Genomic DNA, 24,218 nt, shown 5'->3' with positions numbered 1-24,218 from the left:
TATAGAGAGAGAGGAGGAGAGAGAAACAAGAGTGGGATATAGAGAGAGAGTGGAGAGAGAAACAGAAGAATGGGATACAGAGAGAGGAGGAGGAGAGAGAAACAGAAGAGTGGATACAGAGAGAGAGAGGAGAGAGAAACAGAAGAGTGGGATAGAGAGGAGGAGGAGAGAGAAACAGAAGAGTGGGATAGAGAGAGAGGAGGAAGAGAGAGAGGAGGAGGAGAGAGAAACAAGAATGGGATAGAGAGAGAGGAGGAGGAGAGAGAGAGGAGGAGGAGAGAGAAACAGAAGAGTGGATACAGAGAGAGAGAGGAGAGAGAAACAGAAGAGTGGGATAGAGAGAGAGGAGGAGGAGAGAGAGAGGAGGAGGAGAGAGAAACAGAAGAGAGGAGGAAGAGAGAGAGAGGAGAGAGAAACAGAAGAGTGGGATAGAGAGAGAGGAGGAGGAGAGAGAGAGGAGGAAGAGAGAGAGGAGGAGGAGAGAGAAACAGAAGAGTGGATACAGAGAGAAAGAGAGGAGAAACAGAAGAGTGGGATATATAGAGAGGAGGAGAGAAACAGAAGAGTGGGATATATAGAGAGGAGGAGAGAAACAGAAGAGTGGGATATATAGAGAGAGGAGGAGAGAAACAGAAGAGTGGGATATATAGAGAGGAGGAGAGAAACAGAAGAGTGGGATATATAGAGAGAGGAGGAGAGAGAGAAACAGAAGAGTGGGATATATAGAGAGAGGAGGAGAGAGAAACAAGAGTGGGATATAGAGAGAGAGAGGAGGAGAGAAACAGAAGAGTGGGATAGAGAGAGAGGAGGAGGAGAGAGAAACAGAAGAGTGGGATAGAGAGAGAGGAGGAGGAGAGAGAGAAACAGAAGAGTGGGATAGAGAGAGATGAGGAGGAGAGAGAAACAGAAGAGTGGATACAGAGAGAAAGAGGAGAGAGAAACAGAAGAGTGGATACAGAGAGAGACAGAGGAGGAGGAGAGAGAAACAGAAGAGTGGGATATATAGAGAGGAGGAGGAGAGAGAAACAGAAGAGTGGGATATATAGAGAGGAGGAGAGAAACAGAAGAGTGGGATATATAGAGAGAGGAGGAGAGAGAGAAACAGAAGAGTGGGATATATAGAGAGAGGAGGAGAGAGAAACAAGAGTGGGATATAGAGAGAGAGAGGAGGAGAGAAACAGAAGAGTGGGATAGAGAGAGAGGAGGAGGAGAGAGAAACAGAAGAGTGGGATAGAGAGAGAGGAGGAGGAGAGAGAGAAACAGAAGAGTGGGATAGAGAGAGATGAGGAGGAGAGAGAAACAGAAGAGTGGATACAGAGAGAAAGAGGAGAGAGAAACAGAAGAGTGGATACAGAGAGAAAGAGGAGAGAGAAACAGAAGAGTGGATACAGAGAGAAAGAGGAGAGAGAAACAGAAGAGTGGATACAGAGAGAGACAGAGGAGGAGGAGAGAGAAACAGAAGAGTGGGATATATAGAGAGGAGGAGGAGAGAGAAACAGAAGAGTGGGATATATAGAGAGGAGGAGAGAAACAGAAGAGTGGGATATATAGAGAGAGGAGGAGGAGAGAGAAACAGAAGAGTGGATACAGAGAGCGAGAGGAGGAGACAGAAACAGAAGAGTGGGATAAATAGAGAGAGGAGGAGGAGAGAGAAACAGAAGAGTGGGATATATAGAGAAGAGGAGGAGAGAGAAACAGAAGAGTGGGATATAGAGAGAGAGGAGAGAAGATGGAAAAAGGCAAAGAGACAGAAAGATGGAGAAAGAGGTAAAGAGAGAGAGAGAGAGAGAGAGAGAGAGAGAGAGAGAGAGAGATGGAGAAAGGTAAAGAGAGAGAAAGATGGATAAATAGGTAGAGAGAGATGGAGAAAGAGGTAAAGAGAGAGAGAAAGATGGAGAAAGAGGTAAAGAGAGAGAAATGGAGAAACAAAGAGAAAAAGATGGAGAAAGAAGTAGAGAGAGAGATGGAGAAATAGGTAAAGAGAAAGATGGAGAAAGGTAAAGAGAGAAAAATATAGAGAAAGAAGTAAAGAGAGAGATGGAGAAAGGTAAAGAGAGAAAAAGATGGAGAAAGAGGTAAAGAGAGAGAAAGATGGAGAAAGGTGAAGAGAGAAAAAGATAGAGAAAGAAGAGAGAGATGGAGAAAGGTAAAGAGAGAAAAAGATGGAGAAAGGTAAAGAGAAAAAGATGGAGAAAGAGGTAAAGAGAGAGAAAGATGGAGAAAGGTAAAGAGAAAAAGATGGAGAAAGGTAAAGAGAGAGCGAAAGATGGAGAAAGAGGTAAAGAGAGAGATGGAGAAAGGTAAAGAGAGAGAAAGATGGAGAAAGAAGTAAAGAGAGATGGAGAAAGGTAAAGAGAGAAAAAGATGTAGAAAGGTAAAGAGAGAGAGAGATGGAGAAAGAGGTAAAGAGAGAAAAAGATGGAGAAAGAGGTAATGAGAGAGAAAGATGGAGAAAGGTAAAGAGAAAAAGAAGGAGAAAGAGGTAAAGAGAGAGAAAGATGGAGAAAGGTAAAGAGAGAAAAAGATGGAGAAAGGTAAAGAGAGAGCGAAAGATGGAGAAAGAGGTAAAGAGAGAGATGGAGAAAGGTAAAGAGAGAGAAAGATGGAGAAAGAGGTAAAGAGAGAGGAAGATGGAGAAAGAGGTAAAGAGAGAGAAAGATGGAGAAAGAGGTAAAGAGAGAGGAAGATGGAGAAAGAGGTAAAGAGAGAGGAAGATGGAGAAAGAGGTAAAGAGAGAGATGGAGAAAGGTAAAGAGAGAGAAAGATGGAGAAAGAGGTAAAGAGAGAGAAAGATGGAGAAAGAGGTAAAGAGAGAGAGAGAGAGAGAGAGAGAGAGAGAGAGAGACGCAGTGTGGGCGGTTTAAGAATCGCATGGAGAGGGAGGGGCAGTGAAACGGGCAGCGCCTCCATCTCTCTCTCTCTCTCTCTCTCTCTCTCTCTCTCTCTCTCTCCTCCAGCATCTCTCCTGCAGCTCGAATTTTCCACAGAGCTGACCGAAGGCCCGGTGCTGCAGCTCCTCTCCTCCTCCTCCTCCTCCTCCTCATCCCTGCATGTGTGAGTGCGTGTGTGAGAGTGTATTCCGGATGCAGTGAGGGTCCTGCAGGCTGCCAGCCCCCCAAAACTCAAGGTAACGTTGGTTTTCTTTTCCAAGCGCCATTCCCTGTTCCTGTTCCCATCGTTTTGGACGCCGTTTTTATCGACAAATCGGCGACCGTGTGGGTTAAATTCCACTGAGTCCTCATTCGCCAGAGCGTCTTATAGGAATTTTCCGTTCCACCTTAAATGGCACACAGGCGCCACAATGTAACTGCTGCACCATTTAAGGTGGAACGGAAAATTGGCGAAAACAACTTGAGCCTCGTTTCAGATCCTGGGAGTAGCGAGCGTGCGGGCTGCGTTGTGAAAAAGAAAACGCGCCCTTCTCAGGCGCCTGTCATGTTTTCATTTAAGTGGAAAACGCACCCGTTTTGCGCACCGCACGTCGACGCAGGGCGCAGAGAAAAGGCCACATGGGGAGGAAAAAACGCCGAGGCATCGTATTTACGTCGGCTGGTGAGCTGCTAGGCTCCCTGCCCGCGGCCAGACTGGCGATGGTGCGCGTTCACCTGGACAGAAGGGACTCAGTCTGCTAAAGCAGCAAATGACTGCGGGTCGTCCTTGCGCTGTCCAGCCTGTCTTTCGTGGTAAAATATGACCAGCAGTTGGGACCAGAGGGCCTTGCAGTGGGGGCAGGCAAGCAGCTGTGATAGCGCCTTATACATAGGAGGAGGGGTGGGTAAGATTGAGGTGGTTGGGGGTGCGTTTGTGGTGGATTGGGCTGGTTTGGGGCCGATTGGCCTGCCCAGTTCAAGTAGTTAAACTGCTTGACCAGCATAAGCAATGTTTTTCTTGCTATGCTTAGCCGGTTTACCAGACCACCTGAAGCCAGCTTAGACCAGCTAGCTGGTTTTGGTGGATCATTCAGCAGGGTTGGATAAGGGTGGGTTTGGTTTGAATACAGGTGTGTTTTAGGTGGTTTGGTTGGGCTTCAGGTATGTTTGAGGTAGATTAGGTTGGACTGTGAATGGTAAGGGTGGGTTTGGTTATGATCAGGTTGAATTTGGGTAGATCTGAGGTGGACTGGTTTGGTGGACTGGTTAGGTTTGAGATGAATGGGATTGGATTAGGTGGGTTTGTAGTAGTTTGGGTTGGATGGGATTAGGTTTGGGTTGGATTTGGGTGGTTAGAGAGAATTTGGGTTGGGTTGGGTTTTTTTGTAAATTTGATGTGGATGGGGTTGGATTGGGTGGTTTTTAGGTGCGTTGGGTTGGGCCGAGTAGTTATGACATGGATTGCGTTGGATTTTGGGTGGTTTGGGGTTGATTTAGGTGGGAATGGGGTAGATTGGGTGGTTTATCGTAGGTTAAGTTTGGGTTGGGTTGGATTTGGGTAAGTCTGGTGTGGATGGGAGGCAGTAATGACATGGATTGTGTTGGATTTTGGGTGGCTTTGGGCTTGATTTAGGTGGGATTGAGGTGGATTGGGAGATTTCGGTGGGTTAAGCTTTGATTCGAGTAGTTCTGGCTGTATTTGAGGTGGACCGGCGTGTGTTTTGGGTGGGATTGGGAGGTTTGGTGAGGTTTGGTCTGGGTTTTAATCAACCACTGCTTTAGTAATTGAATGCTAATAAAATGCACGTTTAATGAGGACGAGCCCCCTGGTGTGTGATGCCGGCGCAGATCCGTGTGGCTCTCTGGTATTGCACTCCTCCGTCTCCATGCTCTGTCTATCCTCATGTCTTATCTTTCACTGCTCAATGTCAGTTTAATGCATGTGTTCTTCCCCTCCTCCCTTTCTCCCTCTCTCCCTTCTGCCTTCTCCCTTCCTTCTCCCTCAGATGGCCAGAATGAGTTTGCTCTCCTTTCTCCTCTTTTGCTTGACTTCCGTTGCTCATGGCAACAAAGGTCAGTTGTCTCCCGTCCTTCTGCGTGCTGGTTTGTGAGAGGTGCGATGGTGACCACTGTAAGAGAGGATGAGAGCACGGTCTGCGGCAGAGCAAAAAACACCTACAGCGTCTTTCTCATTTAGCCTGGAACCCTCGACCCTTGATAAGATCGTTTTCAGTAGCATGTTAGCGTGTCGTCGTGTTTACTCCTGGGCTTATGTAACGTTAGCATGTGCTCTGATGCTGCAGATATCAATACGGTGAGCACTGTGATCAATATAACGAACAGGCCAGGCTTTCTGCAGTGTAGGCACTGCTTAGCCGTGGACAGAAAAGCTGAGAAAGAGAAAAGTGGATGAGGAGAGAGCGATAGAGAGAGAGAACAAGATGTGCTGAGGAGGAGAGCGAGAGTTGGCACGAGAAGAGTCACATTAAAGGAATAGCGTAGCGAAAAATCACATTTTTTGCAGAATCTCTCCGCCTCCCCACAGATGTACTCGGCCGAGGCACGTTTGGCGTCTGAAGTTTGGCTCTTTAGTTTTGTGCTGGGGCTGCGAGGCTAATGTAGCTAACAATTATGAAGGTACTGCACCAGTTAGCATGCTGCTAACTGAGGGGGAAAAATAAATTTTTTGCAAAAATCAGTTTTTCTTTTACCCCAGATGTAGTTGACCAGCCAAGCCAGGCCATTTACTGCCTGAATATGGCTTCTTTACATATAAACTGAGCTAATCAATATCAATACAAATCAATAGTCACCCAAATCTTTTCTGTGCGTACGTCCTCAAAACTTCTCTCAGTGCGTTCCAACAGCATCCACCATCTTCGTGAAGCCCACGCAGACTTGGTCTAAGATGTCGTATAACATACTTGCTGGCTTCCCTTTCATATAAACGTATGGATACTATACATACATACACACTGTCCTGTTAATCTCTAAGGCCCTGTTAACATGCATCCGTAGTAATCTGATTATAAGTGGACAGCGGTCAGCGCAGGTGTGAACGGGGTGCAGTGTGCTTTGGAGACACATAGTGATCTGAGCACTAAAACCACTTTGCAGATGGTCAGCGACACATGTGACCACATCACATTTGTAACGTGAATGCTAAATGTCTTCGACAACGTCTAAGGACCACCGTAATTAGGTGCGTCATCGCAGCAGAGCCGGAAGTAGCTGTGTAGCTTCATTTTTCACCTCCTCTACCAAGCCATGTTAGTGGTTCACATGGCCTAAAATCCTGTTTACACCTTGTTCATGTGTCTTGAGTATCAGGATTATATCTGGTCATGGCCAAGCCGCATAAACATGCAAGTGTAAACGCAACATTGAAAACAGATACAAATCCAATCACTCAAACCACTTCAGGAGGTGGACTGTGGCGCATTTGAGTAAAGCAGCGTAAACCATCCCTCGACACGTTCAACAACCGAAACCCCTCCTGATACGACTGGGACTCCTCTCCGTGCAGTACGTCACTGGGCACGCCATCCATGTCGGCGAGGAACATAATCATGGAGGGATAACATGGTTATGGATTGGACGAAACGAAAAGCTTAATAGCGATATGGCACCGAAACAGGATTACTAATTAGTGACTGCGTAATAAGCTAATTTACATATTCCGTCCCACGGCAGTCGGATTGCAGACTGTCTAACTGGAGACTAGTTTGACTACTGAGTGTAAACACGTGGCAAAAGTCTTACCGGGATACAATCCAGATTCTAGACGCTTGAAGTGACCAGGTGTAAACAGCGTCTAAACCTCTGAAACATCGCTTTCAGTTACATGAGCACGACTCGTGGTACGTTTTGGTCCGACAACAAACGCAGCAGGAGCAGGAGGCTGACGTAGTGAAGGTGGGCGGTGCTCCCTCGCAAGTCACGATACCCAATCACTGTAGAGGCGTTTGAGATTTGTGGAAAGGCCAGGTGCCTCAGTGTCCACTTACAGTCAGATCGCTCAAACGGAGGTTAATATCGAGTGTGGACTGGGCCAAATGGAACGGCTTATGTGGTTTCTAACACTGATGGACTGTTATTTATAAAAGCTCTACCGCACTTACGTGTAGACGTAAATGCCACTTGATTATGAAGAAGGTGTAGTTGGGTGGGGTGGGGGTGGGGGGGGGGTGGGGGTTGAATGGCGGTGGGCTGCGACAGAGTGAGCGTGTCTGCCAGGGAGGACGAGAGGGGCGGAATCTCTCAATCTGTAATCCGGAGAGTAATCCACAAGCCTGATGCTCAGATTAATGCTACATTACGAAGGGAGGGATGAGCGAAAGGAGAGAAGGAGAGACGGACAGCAAAAAAGAGGAGCTGCCCAGTTAAAATATGAGGATGAAGTGGTCAGCACTTACGGACGATAAATCTTGACGCCCTTCTGGAAGCGGAGAGAGCCAAAAACACGCCATAAATACATACCGCATATCAAATCCCAGCCGTTTTGTATGGCCTGTTACAGCAGTGCCGGTTTGGTAACTGGGCCATTTCCTGCCTAATAGAGTTCGGTTTATTTTTGGCGGGAAGAATCTTCATCGTGTAAAGTCACTTGTGTACGTTGGCTTGGAGTGAATTTGACCATTTTAAGGTGGGCTAGCTGGATTTAAAGTGTTTTACGCAATTGTCCCCTTACCCGAAATCTAGTCTATCGGCCTGGGCGTGTTGGGTGTACCGGGACTATGAGGCTAATGTAGCTAAGAAGTAACAGAAGCTATTTAGCCCCTTTTCAGCATCGTGGAAACCGCATACCTGAAGCTTCACACCTTCGCCTCAAACTGTGATTAAACCATTTCAGACTTGCTTATGTGCCGGTATTCGTTGTTTCTTCAGAGGAGAACGTTCAGGCTAACGCTTCAGAGATTTTACATCTTAACAGGGCTTTTTTGCTTGTGTTTGTGAGCATATATGATGTTTTACACTTTCCTCTGACAAAACATGCCCTCATTGCTAAGGACGTGTTGGTGAAGACCAGGCAGTAAAGGCAGAGACAGCACAGCTCTGTCGCTAACTAGCCCTCATTAGCGCTAGCTAGTCACTTACTATCAATAACTACTCTTGCTGATGTTAGCAAGTCCAGAATTGGTGGAAATATGTATTTGTAGACAAACTAAACTTATTGGCACGTCATCCACCGAGAAAATACCTCGTGTGGAGGATGAGTCCTCATTAGTATGAGTTAGCTGTAACATTAGCATACTGGCTCATCTGAAGAGGCAGCCTGTCTCTGAGCCAAGATGAAAAAAAAAACAGTTTTACTTTGCCTGTTTTTTTTAGCATCTTTAGTTATAATTGTGAAAAGATAAATTGTGAAAATTTGCCCAAGGCAAATTTTGGCTGAAGCAATTTTTTTTTCTTTTTGTTGTTATTTTTTCCCCATAGTTAACCAGATTTAGTTAACTTTAACTATTTCAGGTGCTTAAATATCAAAATTCTTCAGAAATTACATGGCATGTTCTTTCCTGTAAGAAGAAACACAAATGCACGGACAACATTAACGCCTTCGTGATGGCTGCTGTAACGCGGGGAGCGATGATGAGGCGGACGCACATGCTGAGAGGAGCGAGATTTATTAGGGGCAAATCCAGATTCAGGGTCTAAACAGTCCAGGGTAACAGAGTCAACACGGAGAGATCGATGGACAGACATAACAAAAAGGAACACAGACTAAACACAAAAACAGAGACAAGGAAATATAACGGAAGCCAGAAGATACGACAGCAAACAACACAGTATAAAGACCGGCAAACTAACAGGGGAAAACACAGGGCTTAAACACAGGACCAGGTTAACAAGACACAGGTGGTTAACAAGACACAGGTGAAAACAATCAAGGGGGGAGTCTAGAAACAAGGGGTAGAATCAAAACAAGGGAGCACATGGACAAGACCAGAGGGTAAACACAAGCACATGGAGGACTGGGAGGGGCCAAATCGTGATAGCTGCTGTCAACGTTTTTAGCAATAGTGATGTATTTGTGTCTATTTTTATAGATGCGATGAGTTTGAGGCAAGAGTGGTTTAGACATGCAGTTAGCGCAATGCTAACAGTGGCTTTTAAGCGTCCAGTACTTGTTAGCTACTTTAGCCTCGTAGCTCATGTGCACAATTAAAGAAGCAAGTTTAGACGTGAAACGTGTCCTGGCTGACTGCCAGTGTTTTTTAACTCTCTTTAATTGAATTCATTTTATTAGGCGTTTGTTTTGCCATCTGTCAGTGCAGCTGAGAGGTCACGTGTCTCCGGCGGTCGGCGTTATGGAGGCTGGTGTAGGATGGCGGCGCGCGTGTCTGGATGTTTTTCAGGCGCGTTTGCAGCGCGCTGTCTCGCTGTGTTTGAGTGATAGGTGCAATATAGCTCAGTGCGAGATAAGAGCCAAACCTATCCTTACCTAATTGCTCTGCCAAGCAGTGAAGCGTGCCGTTCTGTGTGATGTGTATGTGCATGTGTATGAGTTTGTTTTTGTGCATTTTCAGGACAAAGCCAGGGATAAACAAAATACTACTGATTTCGAAAAGGCAAAAGCTCTCGTTTTGTTTCCTGAGATTAAGATTAGGGTTCTGTGAAGACTGGGAATGGGAAATTTTATATATATATATATATATATATATATATATATATATATATATATATATATATATATATATATATATATATATATATATATATATTAAATATATAGCTGCTTACATATCACTGCTGTCGGAAGAAAACCTCGCATCTCCATTTTTGCTTGTTTTTCAGTTTTTGACATAATTCGAAAATACTTGTTGCCCTTTACATCGTGTGTAAATTTCATGAGGAGTGGAGAAAAAAAAAAAATAACCCAGAATGACTTGGAAAAATGTCTGGTTCCATTGACTCACATTGAAATTGAAGTAAAGATACAAGGTTTTCCGCCGAGCCATATATTTAATACATATAGGACATGTTTTTATTATAGGTGCTTACTTATGATTCACATGTACATTGCAGTCTTTTGCACTAACAATGACTTAATTCTGTGTAGGCCACTTAGTATCGTATTGATGCATCCCTAGTCCTGACATTGTATTAAAACAAATTGGGTGTGTGTTTCTGTTTGTGCATGTTTGCATGGAGCTCATTTGAATGTGTGTTTGATGGCAAGTTTTCGTTTTCTGCATGTTGTAATCTGTGGTTTTAGCAGCGCATGCGCCTCTCTTATGTTTGGCTTGAGTGGGTGCGTGTGTGTGTGAGAGTGGGTGCGTGTACGTGTGTGTGGGGGAATCGCCTGTTTACATACAGACCTGTTATGAAAATGTCTTTGCCTTTGAATCTGAAAGCTGCCCTCATGCCTTTTCTTTGCCCCTCCCCGCCTCGCCTTTCTCAGCCAATAAGCACAAGCCATGGATCGAGACAGAATATCAGGGCATAGTCATGGAGAACGACAACACGGTTCTGCTCAACCCCCCTCTGTTCGCCCTGGATAAGGACGCACCTCTGCACTATGCAGGTAACACATGCTGCCAGTCACTACAGTAATGCTGTGTTCAAAATGGTGCACAAATCACTATTCCCTACATTCCCTACACACTATTATAGGGACCAGAAGTGGCCCCCTTATCACTATTCCCTACATTGGTGCACTATATAGAAATACCCATTAATAACTATTCCCTACATTGGTGCACTGTATAGAAATACCCCTTAATCACTATTCCCTAAATTGGTGCACTATTTAGAAATACCCCTTAATCACTGTTCCCTACATTGGTGCACTATATAGAAATACCTCTTAATCACTATTCCCTAAATTGGTGCACTATATAGAAATACCCCTTAATCACTATTCTCTACATTGCAGCACAATATAGAAATACCCCATAATCACTATTCCCTACATTGGTGCACTATATAGAAATACCCCTTATCACTATTCCCTACATTGGTGCACTATATAGAAATACCCCTTAATCACTATTCTCTACATTGCAGCACAATATAGAAATACCCCATAATCACTATTCCCTACATTGGTGCACTATATAGAAATACCCCTTATCACTATTCCCTACATTGGTGCACTATATAGAAATACCCCTTAATCACTATTCCCTACATTGCAGCACTATATAGAAATACCCCTTAATCACTATTCCCTACATTGCAGCACTGTATAGAAATACCCCTTAATCACTGTTCCCTACATTGGTGCACTATATAGAAATACCCCTTAATCACTATTCTATACATTGGAGCACTGTATAGAAATACCCCTTAATCACTGTTCCCTACATTGGTGCACTATATAGAAATACCCCTTAATCACTATTCTATACATTGGAGCACTATATAGAAATACCCCTTAATCACTATTCCCTACATTGGTGCACTATATAGAAATATCCCTTAATCACTATTCCCTACATTGGTGCACTATATAGAAATACCCCTTAATCACTATTCCCTACATTGCAGCACTGTATAGAAATACCCCTTAATCACTGTTCCCTACATTGGTGCACTATATAGAAATACCCCTTAATCACTATTCTCTACATTGCAGCACAATATAGAAATACCCCATAATCACTATTCCCTACATTGGTGCACTATATAGAAATACCCCTTATCACTATTCCCTACATTGGTGCACTATATAGAAATACCCCTTAATCACTATTCCCTACATTGCAGCACTATATAGAAATACCCCTTAATCACTATTCCCTACATTGCAGCACTGTATAGAAATACCCCTTAATCACTGTTCCCTACATTGGTGCACTATATAGAAATACCCCTTAATCACTATTCTATACATTGGAGCACTGTATAGAAATACCCCTTAATCACTGTTCCCTACATTGGTGCACTATATAGAAATACCCCTTAATCACTATTCTATACATTGGAGCACTATATAGAAATACCCCTTAATCACTATTCCCTACATTGGTGCACTATATAGAAATATCCCTTAATCACTATTCCCTACATTGGTGCACTATATAGAAATACCCCTTAATCACTATTCCCTACATTGGTGCACTATATAGAAATACCCCTTAATCACTATTCCCTACATTGGTGCACTATATAGAAATACCCCTTAATCACTATTCCCTACATTGGTGCACTATCTAGAAATACCCCTTAATCACTGTTCCCTACATTGGTGCACTATATAGAAATACCCCTTATCACTATTCCCTACATTGGTGCACTATATAGAAATACCCCTTAATCACTGTTCCCTACATTGGTGCACTATATAGAAATACCCCTTAATCACTATTCCCTACATTGGTGCACTATGTAGAAATACCCCTTAATCACTATTCCCTACATTGGTGCACTATATAGAAATACCCCTTATCACTATTCCCTACATTGGTGCACTATATAGAAATACCCCTTAATCACTATTCTCTACATTGCAGCACAATATAGAAATACCCCATAATCACTATTCCCTACATTGGTGCACTATATAGAAATACCCCTTATCACTATTCCCTACATTGGTGCACTATATAGAAATACCCCTTAATCACTATTCCCTACATTGCAGCACTATATAGAAATACCCCTTAATCACTATTCCCTACATTGCAGCACTGTATAGAAATACCCCTTAATCACTGTTCCCTACATTGGTGCACTATATAGAAATACCCCTTAATCACTATTCTATACATTGGAGCACTGTATAGAAATACCCCTTAATCACTGTTCCCTACATTGGTGCACTATATAGAAATACCCCTTAATCACTATTCTATACATTGGAGCACTATATAGAAATACCCCTTAATCACTATTCCCTACATTGGTGCACTATATAGAAATATCCCTTAATCACTATTCCCTACATTGGTGCACTATATAGAAATACCCCTTAATCACTATTCCCTACATTGGTGCACTATATAGAAATACCCCTTAATCACTATTCCCTACATTGGTGCACTATCTAGAAATACCCCTTAATCACTGTTCCCTACATTGGTGCACTATATAGAAATACCCCTTATCACTATTCCCTACATTGGTGCACTATATAGAAATACCCCTTAATCACTGTTCCCTACATTGGTGCACTATATAGAAATACCCCTTAATCACTATTCCCTACATTGGTGCACTATATAGAAATACCCCTTAATCACTATTCCCTACATTGGTGCACTATCTAGAAATACCCCTTAATCACTGTTCCCTACATTGGTGCACTATATAGAAATACCCCATAATCACTATTCTATACATTGCAGCACTATATAGAAATACCCCTTAATCACTATTCCCTACATTGGTGCACTATATAGAAATACCCCTTAATCACTATTCTATACATTGGAGCACTACAGAGAGGTGGCCCCTAATTTCTTTGCTAAGCACTGTAGAGCACCATTAGAGGGATCATAAATGCCCCTCTAATCACTATTATAGTATGCAGATAACTTACACGGCTGTTCACAGTATTCATTAAAATGACACTGTGTTTAAAATAGTGTCCTAATAATTAGAGAACGGTGGAGCTGGGAACAGAAACAGACCCCTAATCACTGTTTGGAACACTATACAGAACACCTTGTGTTTGTTTAGAGAACCTAGAGGCGTTTATCTCCGCCTCTTCTGTTCTTTCTTCTTTCCTCTGTAGCAGCAAAATAGCTGACTGTATTTTTTTACCTGTAATCCATAAATAACGCTGGACCAGAAATCAACAGAAACGAGGAATAATAAAGCGGAGTTTGTTGGATTTATCATTCATCACTGTAATAAGTGCTGCTGCGTCGTGTCGTTACAGCGTTATTACCTGCGCGCACGCTCAGCTTGAGCGCTTATAAACAAGATTAGCTCTGAGGTGAAGGCGTGGGTCAGTTTGGAGTAGCGGGCGATTAGTTTGCTGCAGCAGTAGTAATTACGCACCAGTGTTTACACAAATTGTACAAAATTACGGAGGGATTAGACCCGGCCGGCCTGCCCTCTCCGCAGGCTGATCCGCTCGTGTGCGCTGTGGGGCTTTTAAACACACGTTTCGCGCCCGTAGCGTTGAGTTTGGAAAGTGTGGTGCTCTCAATTACAGTGGAATATGAAAAAAATGAAGGTTCCTTCATGGTTCTTTAAAATTCCTGTTCTAATTGACAGTTCTGGTATATAATCTTTAGGTCATATTGATAAAAAGTGGTTATTCAGGGGCACTTCACTGAAGAAAATGGTTCTATATAGAACCATGGACACTCGAAGAACCCCTTGCATGATTAAAGGGTCATGAAAGGGTTCTTCAGAGTGATGGAGAATGTGCTGTAGATGGTTCTGGAACCCTTCTGGAAAGGGGTCTATGTTGCACCAGAAAGGCTTCTTTTGTTGTGATGTCCAGCTTGTAACAATAGTGGAACCCTTTTGGATGGTAAATAGAACAATTTTCAAATACATATGTAGAACCATTTACACCTCATTGTCTATCAGTCTGAAGAACCCTTTCACAACGCAAAGAACCCTTTAGTCATGCAAAGCGTTCTTCAGACGGTTGGAGAACGTGCTGTGGATGCTTCTAGATAGAATGTTTTTCTATGTAGCCCCAAAAGCGATGTTTCAATGTGTTGTAACAATGGTGGAACCCTTTTGGGTGCTATATAGAATCCTTTTCAAAAAGGTTCTATATACAACCATCTACAGCACCTTCTCCATCAATCTGACAAACCTTTTCACATTGCAGAGAACCCTTTTCTTCAAACTGATGGAGAATGTGCTGTAGACGGTTCCAATGGTCCTGGAACCTTTTTGGAAAGGGTTCTATATAGCACCAAAAAGGATTTTTGTTTGTTACAATGTCAAGCTTGTAACAACAGCAGAACCATTTTGGGTGCTATGTAGAACCCTTTTCAAAAATGTTCTCTATATAGAACCATCTACAGCACATTCTCCATCAGTCTGAAGAACCCTTTCACGATGCAAAGGGCCCTTTAATCATGCAAAAGGTTCATGGAGCTAAATAGAACCATGTTCTTTACTAAAGAACCCCCAAAATGTCTTTTTTTAATAGTGTAGCTTATGTTTATTTGCACAACAAATCATTTTTTTGCGGAACAACAAATGGTTCCTTGTGGAACCATATTCTACAAATATTTTTTTTAGAATAGAAAGGTTCTTTGGGGAACCAAAAGTGGTTCTATGGCTTTGTTTCAAACAGCCACATTTGGTGGCGTCTTGAAGGTGCCCGGTGTGTTTTTGTGTGTTTTTACTGGTTCAAACTCTATTCGTCTCTTTTCTCCATAGGCGAAATCTGCGGGTTCCGTGTCCATAACGGCCCGGGAGGTTCCGGGGCTGCCCAGTTCGAGGCGGTGGTGCTGGACCGCTCCACCGGGGAGGGCCTAGTGCGCTCCAAAGAGCCACTGGACTGCGAGAGCCAGAGGGAGCACAGCTTCACCATCCAGGCCTACGACTGCGGAGAAGGACCCGACGGCACCAACAGCAAGAAATCACACAAGTGAGATATCAAAGGCTGTTAGCTCATCTGGAAACCTCAGAAATATCCCAAACTTAATGTCAGACTGAAAAAATAGTACATTTTTAAAGCATTTTCATAGCTGGTAGTAGCGCAGCCTGAAGGCTCAGCCCTCTCACTCAAACACAGCATTCCAAGGGCTTTTTAAAGCAAGCAGACATCCGCAGACTGCGTTAGCCAGTGCTCACAGGACCCTCATGGACAGATCAGCAAACCACCAAAATCATATATATGATGTATAAACAATATATTCGCTCCAGAGGTGCACCGATACCACTTCCCCCCCCCGAAACCGATACCTGATCCTGGAGTATGGGCCGATACAGAGCACCGATACCGGGACTAACTCTATCTAACCGAACTCAGTCCTCATATTTATTCAATGGCGTTTTTTAAATATTACGTTGTGGTAAAATCTGTGTTCTGCGTCGCAAATAAGACACTCCCAGTTTGGCTGGAAGGCATTTACTTGTTGGATTATATTCATTAGATGCTTAAGAAAACACAGCATTGTGCGAAAGTCTTAAGACACATTTTCAAAATCTTTTCGTTTGTGTAGTTTGTGTTTATTTGCTGAGAAAAGTGTTAATATTTGACTAAACAAAATGTGTAGAATATATTAATAATTTATATATATAGTGATTTTCTGGATGTTTGTTTGTTTACCCATCTCCAAGCCTCTCCTCGAGGAAGTCCAGTATTATATGTAGTTATAAAGCAGCTCCTGGTTTGACCAATCAGTGCTCAGTAAATTGAGCTCATGATGTCATTGATGATATTAACGAGTCTCTGTGGCGGCTGTGAAGGCGTCCAGGAAAAATATGGAGCCGAGAAATTCTTGTTACTTTTTATTGTTTTTCTGTTTATTTGAATTATGAATACGACTTTATTCTAATGTATATTGTGATAAACTCACTGCTGAGCTCAACTGTTTAAAATTTGCTTAGATGCCTAAAACTTTCACACAGTGCTGTATATGTGTTTGTTTATATATATATATATATATATATATATATATATATATATATATATATATATATATAGTATTTCCTATTATATAATTATTAATAAGAACCATTTTAACAACTGAATGTAAAATATTTTTATTGTGCAGAACAGTTAAAAACAGAACTGAACACTGTTCAGATAAACCTGTGGTGTTTACACATCAGCGGCTTCTCCAGCTCAAAAACGGAGCTGAACGTTGTTTCCCTTCCAGGTTTCGTCGTTTGTTTCATACGTTCATCTTTTCCGCTCGCGCTGCATCTGTGAGCATCGGTTCAGTAAATATCAGCGACTTTCACTGTTTTCTCTGGCTTGGAGATACAACTGACCGACAGAGGCGCACCGCAGGCAGGGTTAGTGGACGCACGGGCCAGGCTGCTGTGCTAAAGGCTAAATTAAGTCTAAATGCTCATTAGGCCAAGAGTCTGGCGGATCCTTCCGCTCTCTCAGTAGCGTTAACCCAGACTGTAACCGACCACACAGCAGCAGACGGGTGATTACAGAAAGAAGCAGCTCAGCCGTTCAGGTCAGCGGCTCTGTTGGCGTGTTATTAACACCAAAAACCGCCGTTACAGATTCCACCACGAGCATTTTTATCGTCCCACTTCGCTGACGTGTAGTTACCTTCTGCCATGTCAGAAATTGCTTCGTGGAATTGGTCTCCGATACCAATACTGCATTTCAGAGGCAGTATTGGCACCAGTATTGATAATTATATAAAATAATATAATAATAATTATTATTTTTATAATTTGAGTGTCGTATGGAGCCATGAGGGGTTGTTTTAGAGCAGAGTTTGTGTTTTTATATATTCTGCTGTAGCTGCTTTAAATGAACGCCACATGTTCATTACAGTGAGCCGACAGCTGTCGGCTGCTTTGCGGTCTGTGCAAAGTTAGGGCCTCAAAGCAGCCTAATGTCTGAAAAACAGTCACCTGATGTATTAATGATGCTTTTATCTAACGCTTTGGATGAACATCGGTCTGAAATGAGAGAGCACAGCGATGCAAATCATTTTGCATGATGTCATCGGTCACATCGCCCGTACGCTGCTTGAAGTGTCCGCGCCCTCAACTTAAACCGTTTCCTAGTCAGTCAGAACGTAGCATCAGATCTGACTGCGCTGTGGCTGGAGTCAGTAAAAAGCTCGTGCTGGATCCTGTAGCTGAAGCAGATTAAGCTGACAGGCTGTATTAGAGCTCCAGACTCTGCACAGATTCCTGCGTCAGTGTGGAACCGCCGCTTTAAACACGGACAACAAACGCGCACGTCTGAAGTCGTGTGATAAACACACTCATTTCCAGCGCCACTCTGTTCACTATTTATACCCACGCTGTGTTCCAGAGTTCAACAAGTTCAGCAGAGCTTCATTAGCATGAACGTCTCTCTCTCTCTCTCTCTCTCTCTCCTTGTTCTCACTCGCTCGCTCTCTTTCTGTCTCTCTCTCTCTCCTTGTTCTCGCTCGCTCGCTCTCTTTCTGTCTCTCTCTCTCTCTCTCCCCTTGTTTTCTCTCTGTCACTCTCTCTCATTGTCTTTCCTTGTTCTTTCCTCCTCTCTTTTTCTCTCTCTCCCTCTGTCTCTCTCTCGCTCTCTCTCTCCCTCTGTCTCTCTCTCTCTCTCTCTCTCTCTCTCTCTGTCTCTCTCTCTCTCCTTGTTCTCGCTCACTCGCTCTCTTTCTGTCTCTCTCTCTCTCTCTCCCCTTGTTTTCTCTCTGTCACTCTCTCTCATTGTCTTTCCTTGTTCTCTCCTCTCTTTTTCTCTCTCTCCCTCTGTCTCTCTCTCTCTCTCTCCCTCTGTCTCTCTCTCTCTCTCTCCTGTCTCTCCTTGTTCTCACTCGCTCTCCTTTTTCTCTCTCTTTTTTTGCTTTCTGTCACTGAATTGTCTCCTCCTCTCTTCTTTATTCCCTTCTTATTCTCTCTGAATTCCTTTCTTTTCTCTCTCTCCTTGTTCTCTCTCTCTCTCCTTCTGTCTCTCTCTTGCTCTTCCCAGAGCGACGGTTCACGTGCGAGTGAACGACGTGAATGAGTTTTCTCCGGTGTTTGTGGAGCGCCGGTATGAGGCGTCCATCCCCGAGGGTCGTCTGTTCGACCGGATTGTTCGTGTTGAAGCTCTGGACGCTGACTGTTCACCCCAGTACAGCCAGATCTGCTTCTACGACATCATCACCCCCAATGTCCCCTTCGCCATCGACAATGACGGTGAGAACTACAACTCCCATGATCCTCCAGCTTTCAAAATGGGCGGAAAGTAGTACTGGGTCAACTAAAACACTTGTCAGCCTCATGATAACGTTACGGGAGGGTGCAGCCACTTTCACGGCTCAGTTTAGCATATCTAGTATCCGGCATCGTCAGCTAATGCTGAATTCTATTATTAGATAACTAGCAAGCTGTTATTTATTCCTGTGATATATTGAGTTGCTTCTCTCGTCTATTTTGAGCTCATTTTTCATTACGAGCACTTTGACCTCACGTCATTTGCGCTAGGTGTGCTAGCTAGCTAACTGCGTGACAGATAATGTTTATGTTGGCTAGCATTAGCAAGCTAGCTGATTTTCAGTCAGGTGAACTAATTTAAACTGGTCATTTTAAGGTCATTTTAAGTTCATCGCTGTTTGCGCTGGAGCTATGAGGCCAGTGTGGCTTACAAGTAAAGGAAGCGCACGTTCCACCAATTAGCGTGGTGCTAACTGCAAGCCATCACCTCATACTTGCCTCAAGTTGTGCCGAGCTGTTGATTGATCCTGAATGGACTTACCTGTGAGGTTTTCAACGCAGTCATGTGTCCTGGAAGATGATATTTGACCTCGCCTGCGTATGTTTGTCTACGTGTGGTGATTTAAGCAGGCAGTCTGAACGATGCTAAGCTCTCGGCTGGTCCACTAAGAGGGCAAAACTGTGTAAATGATTTTCAACCTTTCTGTCTCTTTATATTCCGGGGAGAAATTCAAGGTCTACATGTTCAGTCGTGGTGAAGGTTTTTTGAGGGCGGTACCTGATCTGCGATCGATTCATCTGGCGTGGGTTCGATAGCGGATGAGAAGCTCTCTTTCTCGCTCAGTCTCATTGACGAACACTGAAGATCAATAGCCGACATTTTGTAACATGACGAGAGTCGAGGTACAGGAAGCCAAGCACGGAAGAGCGGCCGTGGGAGGAGAAGAAGAGATGAGCAGGAAGGATATATATAGTGAGAGTTTAACAAACTGTCGAAAGATCTTTAGAGTGTGATTGTACAGCTCTGGATCTGAGCATTTCTATATCTTTAGAGTGTGATTGTACAGCTCTGGATCTGAGCATTTCTATATCTTTAGAGTGTGATTGTACAGCTCTGGATCTGAGCATTTCTATATCTTTAGAGTGTGATTGTACAGCTCTGGATCTGAGCATTTCTATATCTTTAGAGTGTGATTGTACAGCTCTGGATCTGAGCATTTCTATATCTTTAGAGTGTGATTGTACAGCTCTGGATATGAACTGCTGTTATAGATCATTACAGGCCGATTTTACAGCTCTGGATCTGAGCATTTCTATATCTTTAGAGTGTGATTGTACAGCTCTGGATGTCAACTGTTCTAGATCTTTAGAATTCGTTTGTATATCGTTTGTCTGGTTGTATGCTGTTCTCGGTCTTTAGAGTTGGATTATACAGCTCTGGATGTGAATTGTAAAGCTCTAGATGTTTGCTGTTTCCGATCTTAAAAGTTAGATTGTACAGCTCTAGACTTGAGCTGTTCTTACAGCTCTTTATAGTTGGACTGTATATCTCTGGATGTTAGTGTTGTATTATTCAGCTCTGGATGTGAACTGTTCGAGATCTATAGAGTTGGATTGTACAGCTCTGGATTTTAGTTGTTCTAGATGTCTCGAATTGGATTACACAGCTCTGGATGTTATGTGTTCTAGATCTTTAGAGTGTGATTGTACAGCTCTGGATCTGAGCATTTCTGGATCTTTAGAGTGTGATTGTACAGCTCTGGATCTGAACTGCTGTTATAGATCATAACAGGCTGATTTTACAGCTCTGGATCTGAGCATTTCTAAATCTTTATAGTGTGATTGTACAGCTCTGGACGTGAGCATTTCTAGATCTTTAGAGTGTGATTGTACAGGTCTGGATCTGAGCATTTCTAGATCTTTAGAGTGTGATTGTACAGCTCTGGATCTGAGCATTTCTAGATCTTTAGAGTGTGATTGTACAGCTCTGGATCTGAGCATTTCTGGATCTTTAGAGTGTGATTGTACAGCTCTGGATCTGAGCATTTCTGGATCTTTAGAGTGTGATTGTACAGCTCTGGATATGAACTGCTGTTATAGATCATTACAGGCTGATTTTACAGCTCTGGATCTGAGCATTTCTAGATCTTTAGAGTGTGATTGTACAGCTCTGGATATGAACTGCTGTTATAGATCATTACAGGCCAATTTTACAGCTCTGGATCTGAGCATTTCTATATCTTTAGAGTGTGATTGTACAGCTCTGGATCTGAGCATTTCTATATCTTTAGAGTGTGATTGTACAGCTCTGGATCTGAGCATTTCTATATCTTTAGAGTGTGATTGTACAGCTCTGGATGTCAACTGTTCTAGATCTTTAGAATTCGTTTGTATATCATTTGTGTGGTTGTATGCTGTTCTCGGTCTTTAGAGTTGGATTATACAGCTCTGGATGTGAATTGTAAAGCTCTAGATGTTTGCTGTTTCAGATCTTAAAAGTTAGATTGTACAGCTCTAGACTTGAGCTGTTCTTACAGCTCTTTATAGTTGGACTGTATATCTCTGGATGTTAGTGTTGTATTATTCAGCTCTGGATGTGAACTGTTCGAGATCTGTAGAGTTGGATTGTACAGCTCTGGATTTTAGTTGTTCTAGATGTCTCGAATTGGATTACACAGCTCTGGATGTTATGTGTTCTAGATCTTTGAAGTTGGATTGTTCAGCTCTCAATATGAGCTGTTCTTTGGAGTTGAACTGTTCTTATAGATCTTTCGAGCTGGATCGCACACCTCAGGGTGTGAACTACTGTAGTTCTTTAGAGTTGGATTGTACATCTTTAGATCTGAGAGCTGTTCTTTTAGATTTTTAGTGATGGATGTGAGCTGTTCTAGATCTTTAGTGTTGGATTATTCCGCTCTGGATGTTAGCTGTTCTAGATCTTCAGAGATAGTTTTATACAGCTCTGGATGTGAGGTGTTCTAGATCTTTAGAGCTGTATTGTCCAGCTCTGCATGTGAGCAGTGGTTGGTTTCTCCTTCTTCTTGCTGAGCATTGATGTGACTAATAGCAGCTCTGCTCCTGATCATCTCCTTCTGGCTGACATGTTTACATCCTCCTATCTTTACAGTACTCCTGTATACATTATCATACTGGTCTCTGCCCTCCGTCTGTGTGGTGTCCTCATTAAAATCAAATGATGATGCATTTTTTCAATGGACACCAGAATGTCCTCATAAATGCAGCCTTTTAGCGTCCTATCAGGATCAGCAAAGCCAGCCTCTATTAGCCTTATTTTGTCTTATCTTCTAAATAGCTTAGAGAGAGAGAGAGAGAGAGAGAGAGAGATGGAGGGTGGCAGAAGAGAGAGACATTGAGAAAAAGGGAGGGAGAAGTGGAGAACGAGGAGGAAAAAGGTGAATCAGAGAAGAGGAAGAAAATTAAGAGATGGAGGAGGATGAAAAGAAAGAAAGAGAGAGAGAGAGAGAGAGAGAGAGAGAGAGAGAGAGATGATCTTTACAGTGATGACCTTGCAGATTTCTCTGCCTGGGAGTGAAGGGTTTGGATGGTAATTTGGGTCAGACTGAACCAGGCACCACAGTGAATACACTTCCATTGTGTCTTTCTCCTCTCTCTCTCTCCATCCCCCTCTCTCTCTCTCTCCATCCCCCTCTCTCTCTCTCTCCATCCCTCTCTCTCTCTCTCTCTCTCTCTCCATCCCTCTCTCTCTCTCTCTCTCTCCATCCCTCTCTCTCTCTCTCTCTCCATCCCTCTCTCTCTCTCTCTCTCTCCATCCCTCTCTCTCTCTCTCTCTCTCCATCCCTCTCTCTCTCTCTTTCTCTCCATCCATTCCTCTCTCTCTCTCTCCATCCCTCTCTCGCTCTCTCTCTCTCTCCATCCCTCTCGCTCTCTCTCTCTCCATCCCTCTCTCTCTCTCTCTCTCTCTCTCCCCAAAAATCAGAGAACCCCCTTTATTCCTTTATTAGAATTTAAAGTCATTCATTTTTCACTGTCAGGAAAAGCAAAAACCCAGATATTTAACAGAAAACAACTAAATATAATATCAACAATTTTATTATTTGTGTTCAGTCTTTGCCTGGATTACAACTTTCATTATTTTCAGGAGGCTCATTTTCAGGTTTTCAAAGAAATCTGCAGGGATGTTTTTCCACAGCTACAAAGTTCAGTCTCACCCTGCGTTCACAGTGGCAGTGAGAAGGCAGCCAGAGGTCATTTACTTTCCGTGAGAGTTCGCGATTTCCCACAACAGGAGGCGATGCAAAGTGGGCGGAGTCTGCAACACGCAGAGTCCAGCGGAATTTAACTTTATGCAAATAAGGAGCGAAGCGACAAGGTGATTACCAATAGGAATTGAGCATTGAGCCAGAGAACTAGTATAGAGGAGAATTACCTCTGTAATGTCTTCCAGGTTTCTCAAACACTAGAGGGCGCTCCTGAGCCAGTCCAAAACGAAGCGTTTAAGATGGAGCATTTGAGCAAAATCATAGTTTATAAATGTTTTTAATGTGAAAGAATGCAGATCATTACCTGAACACCAAACAGCCTAACACGCTTGAGCACCGCTGTTATATTTTTAATAGCTTTTTTTTAACTCGAATTATAGGAGTTTAAAACTGCGCCTCACGTACATCCATGACGTCTGTGAGGCCAAACAGCCAATGAGCTGCTCCGCTCACCAACCAATCAGCACTCAGTGGCACTAATGTTAGTGTCCTGCTGCCCAAAATCCGTTTGCTGTAGAAAAAAAGGAAACATACCGGTGAGTTTTCTTTGTTTTTGTTTTTTATGGTGAAATACATCCTTCTGAGTAACCCTAAAGTAAAATGAAAGTTCCGGGGAAGTGATTAGAAAATGGTTTAGCTCCATTTACACCCGTTCATCGCGGACTCGCTCGTGGGCGCCCTCTGCTGTTTTGCAGTCCTGTTTCTGATATAACGGGAGAAATAGGAAGAGGCCAGACTCCTCATAAACCAGCTCTGAGTTAGCAGCGTGGTACGTACATCGTCTCCGCCACTGTGAAACGGTGTGCTCCTCGTTCGGCTCTCAGATAATTGTTCCTACTAGAGAGGGCCACGTACTGTTTTCCTCACATACTGACTGAACAGACACAGGGACTAAATAAAAATAAGCACTCAAGCGATTCCTCACCAGGATTTTTATTTTTAGCATGCACGCATCTGTGCTTAGCGTCAGTGAAACCGACGTCAGTTCGGGTTCAGAAACACCTACAGGAGATGAGCAATCAGCGGTTTGGGCGACGGGAGGTGAAACGTTGCTGCCGACCCTGCGTTCACACTGCCAGCCGCGCAAGTGTCAAGGCAGCCGGAAGCCCTTCGCTTGGTATGAGAGCCAGCGCCGCTCCACTTAGCGAGCGATCTGAGCCACGTGAAGAAGTTCAGCTCTGCTCAACGTTATGCAAATGAGCAGAGACGTGAGGCGGCCTTAACCAATCAGAAGAGATTCCCTCACGTCCCATGGAAAGCGTTGCATTGGTTGATTGGTTCCGCTGCATTAGCGTAAAAATGTAGGGAAAGCGGGTCGCGGCGCTGCGCGAGGGCGTCGTGCTGTGTGGAGTCCGGTGAA

General features: G+C 43.4%; 1 protein-coding gene across 2 annotated transcripts in view; it reads left to right on the top strand.

Annotated features, from left to right (window-relative positions):
- The first annotated feature begins 2,945 nt into the window (after positions 1-2,945).
- The window catches only part of clstn3 (calsyntenin 3), a 52,483-nt gene continuing 31,210 nt past the window's right edge, over positions 2,946-24,218 (top strand). For both annotated transcript variants that reach the window (XM_017706099.2, XM_017706098.2), the window contains exons 1-5: positions 2,946-3,127; positions 4,877-4,943; positions 10,273-10,395; positions 15,168-15,378; positions 18,391-18,599. In XM_017706099.2, coding sequence (XP_017561588.1) covers positions 4,877-4,943; positions 10,273-10,395; positions 15,168-15,378; positions 18,391-18,599 — 610 coding nt within the window. In that variant the 5' untranslated portion in view covers positions 2,946-3,127. The remainder of the gene's footprint in view (positions 3,128-4,876; positions 4,944-10,272; positions 10,396-15,167; positions 15,379-18,390; positions 18,600-24,218) is intronic.

Source organism: Pygocentrus nattereri, chromosome 3 (assembly GCF_015220715.1).
Source record: "Pygocentrus nattereri isolate fPygNat1 chromosome 3, fPygNat1.pri, whole genome shotgun sequence".
Lineage (NCBI taxonomy): Eukaryota > Metazoa > Chordata > Actinopteri > Characiformes > Serrasalmidae > Pygocentrus > Pygocentrus nattereri.
Note: the sequence above shows the minus strand (reverse complement) of the source record. Positions and strands in the feature narration are given on the sequence as shown.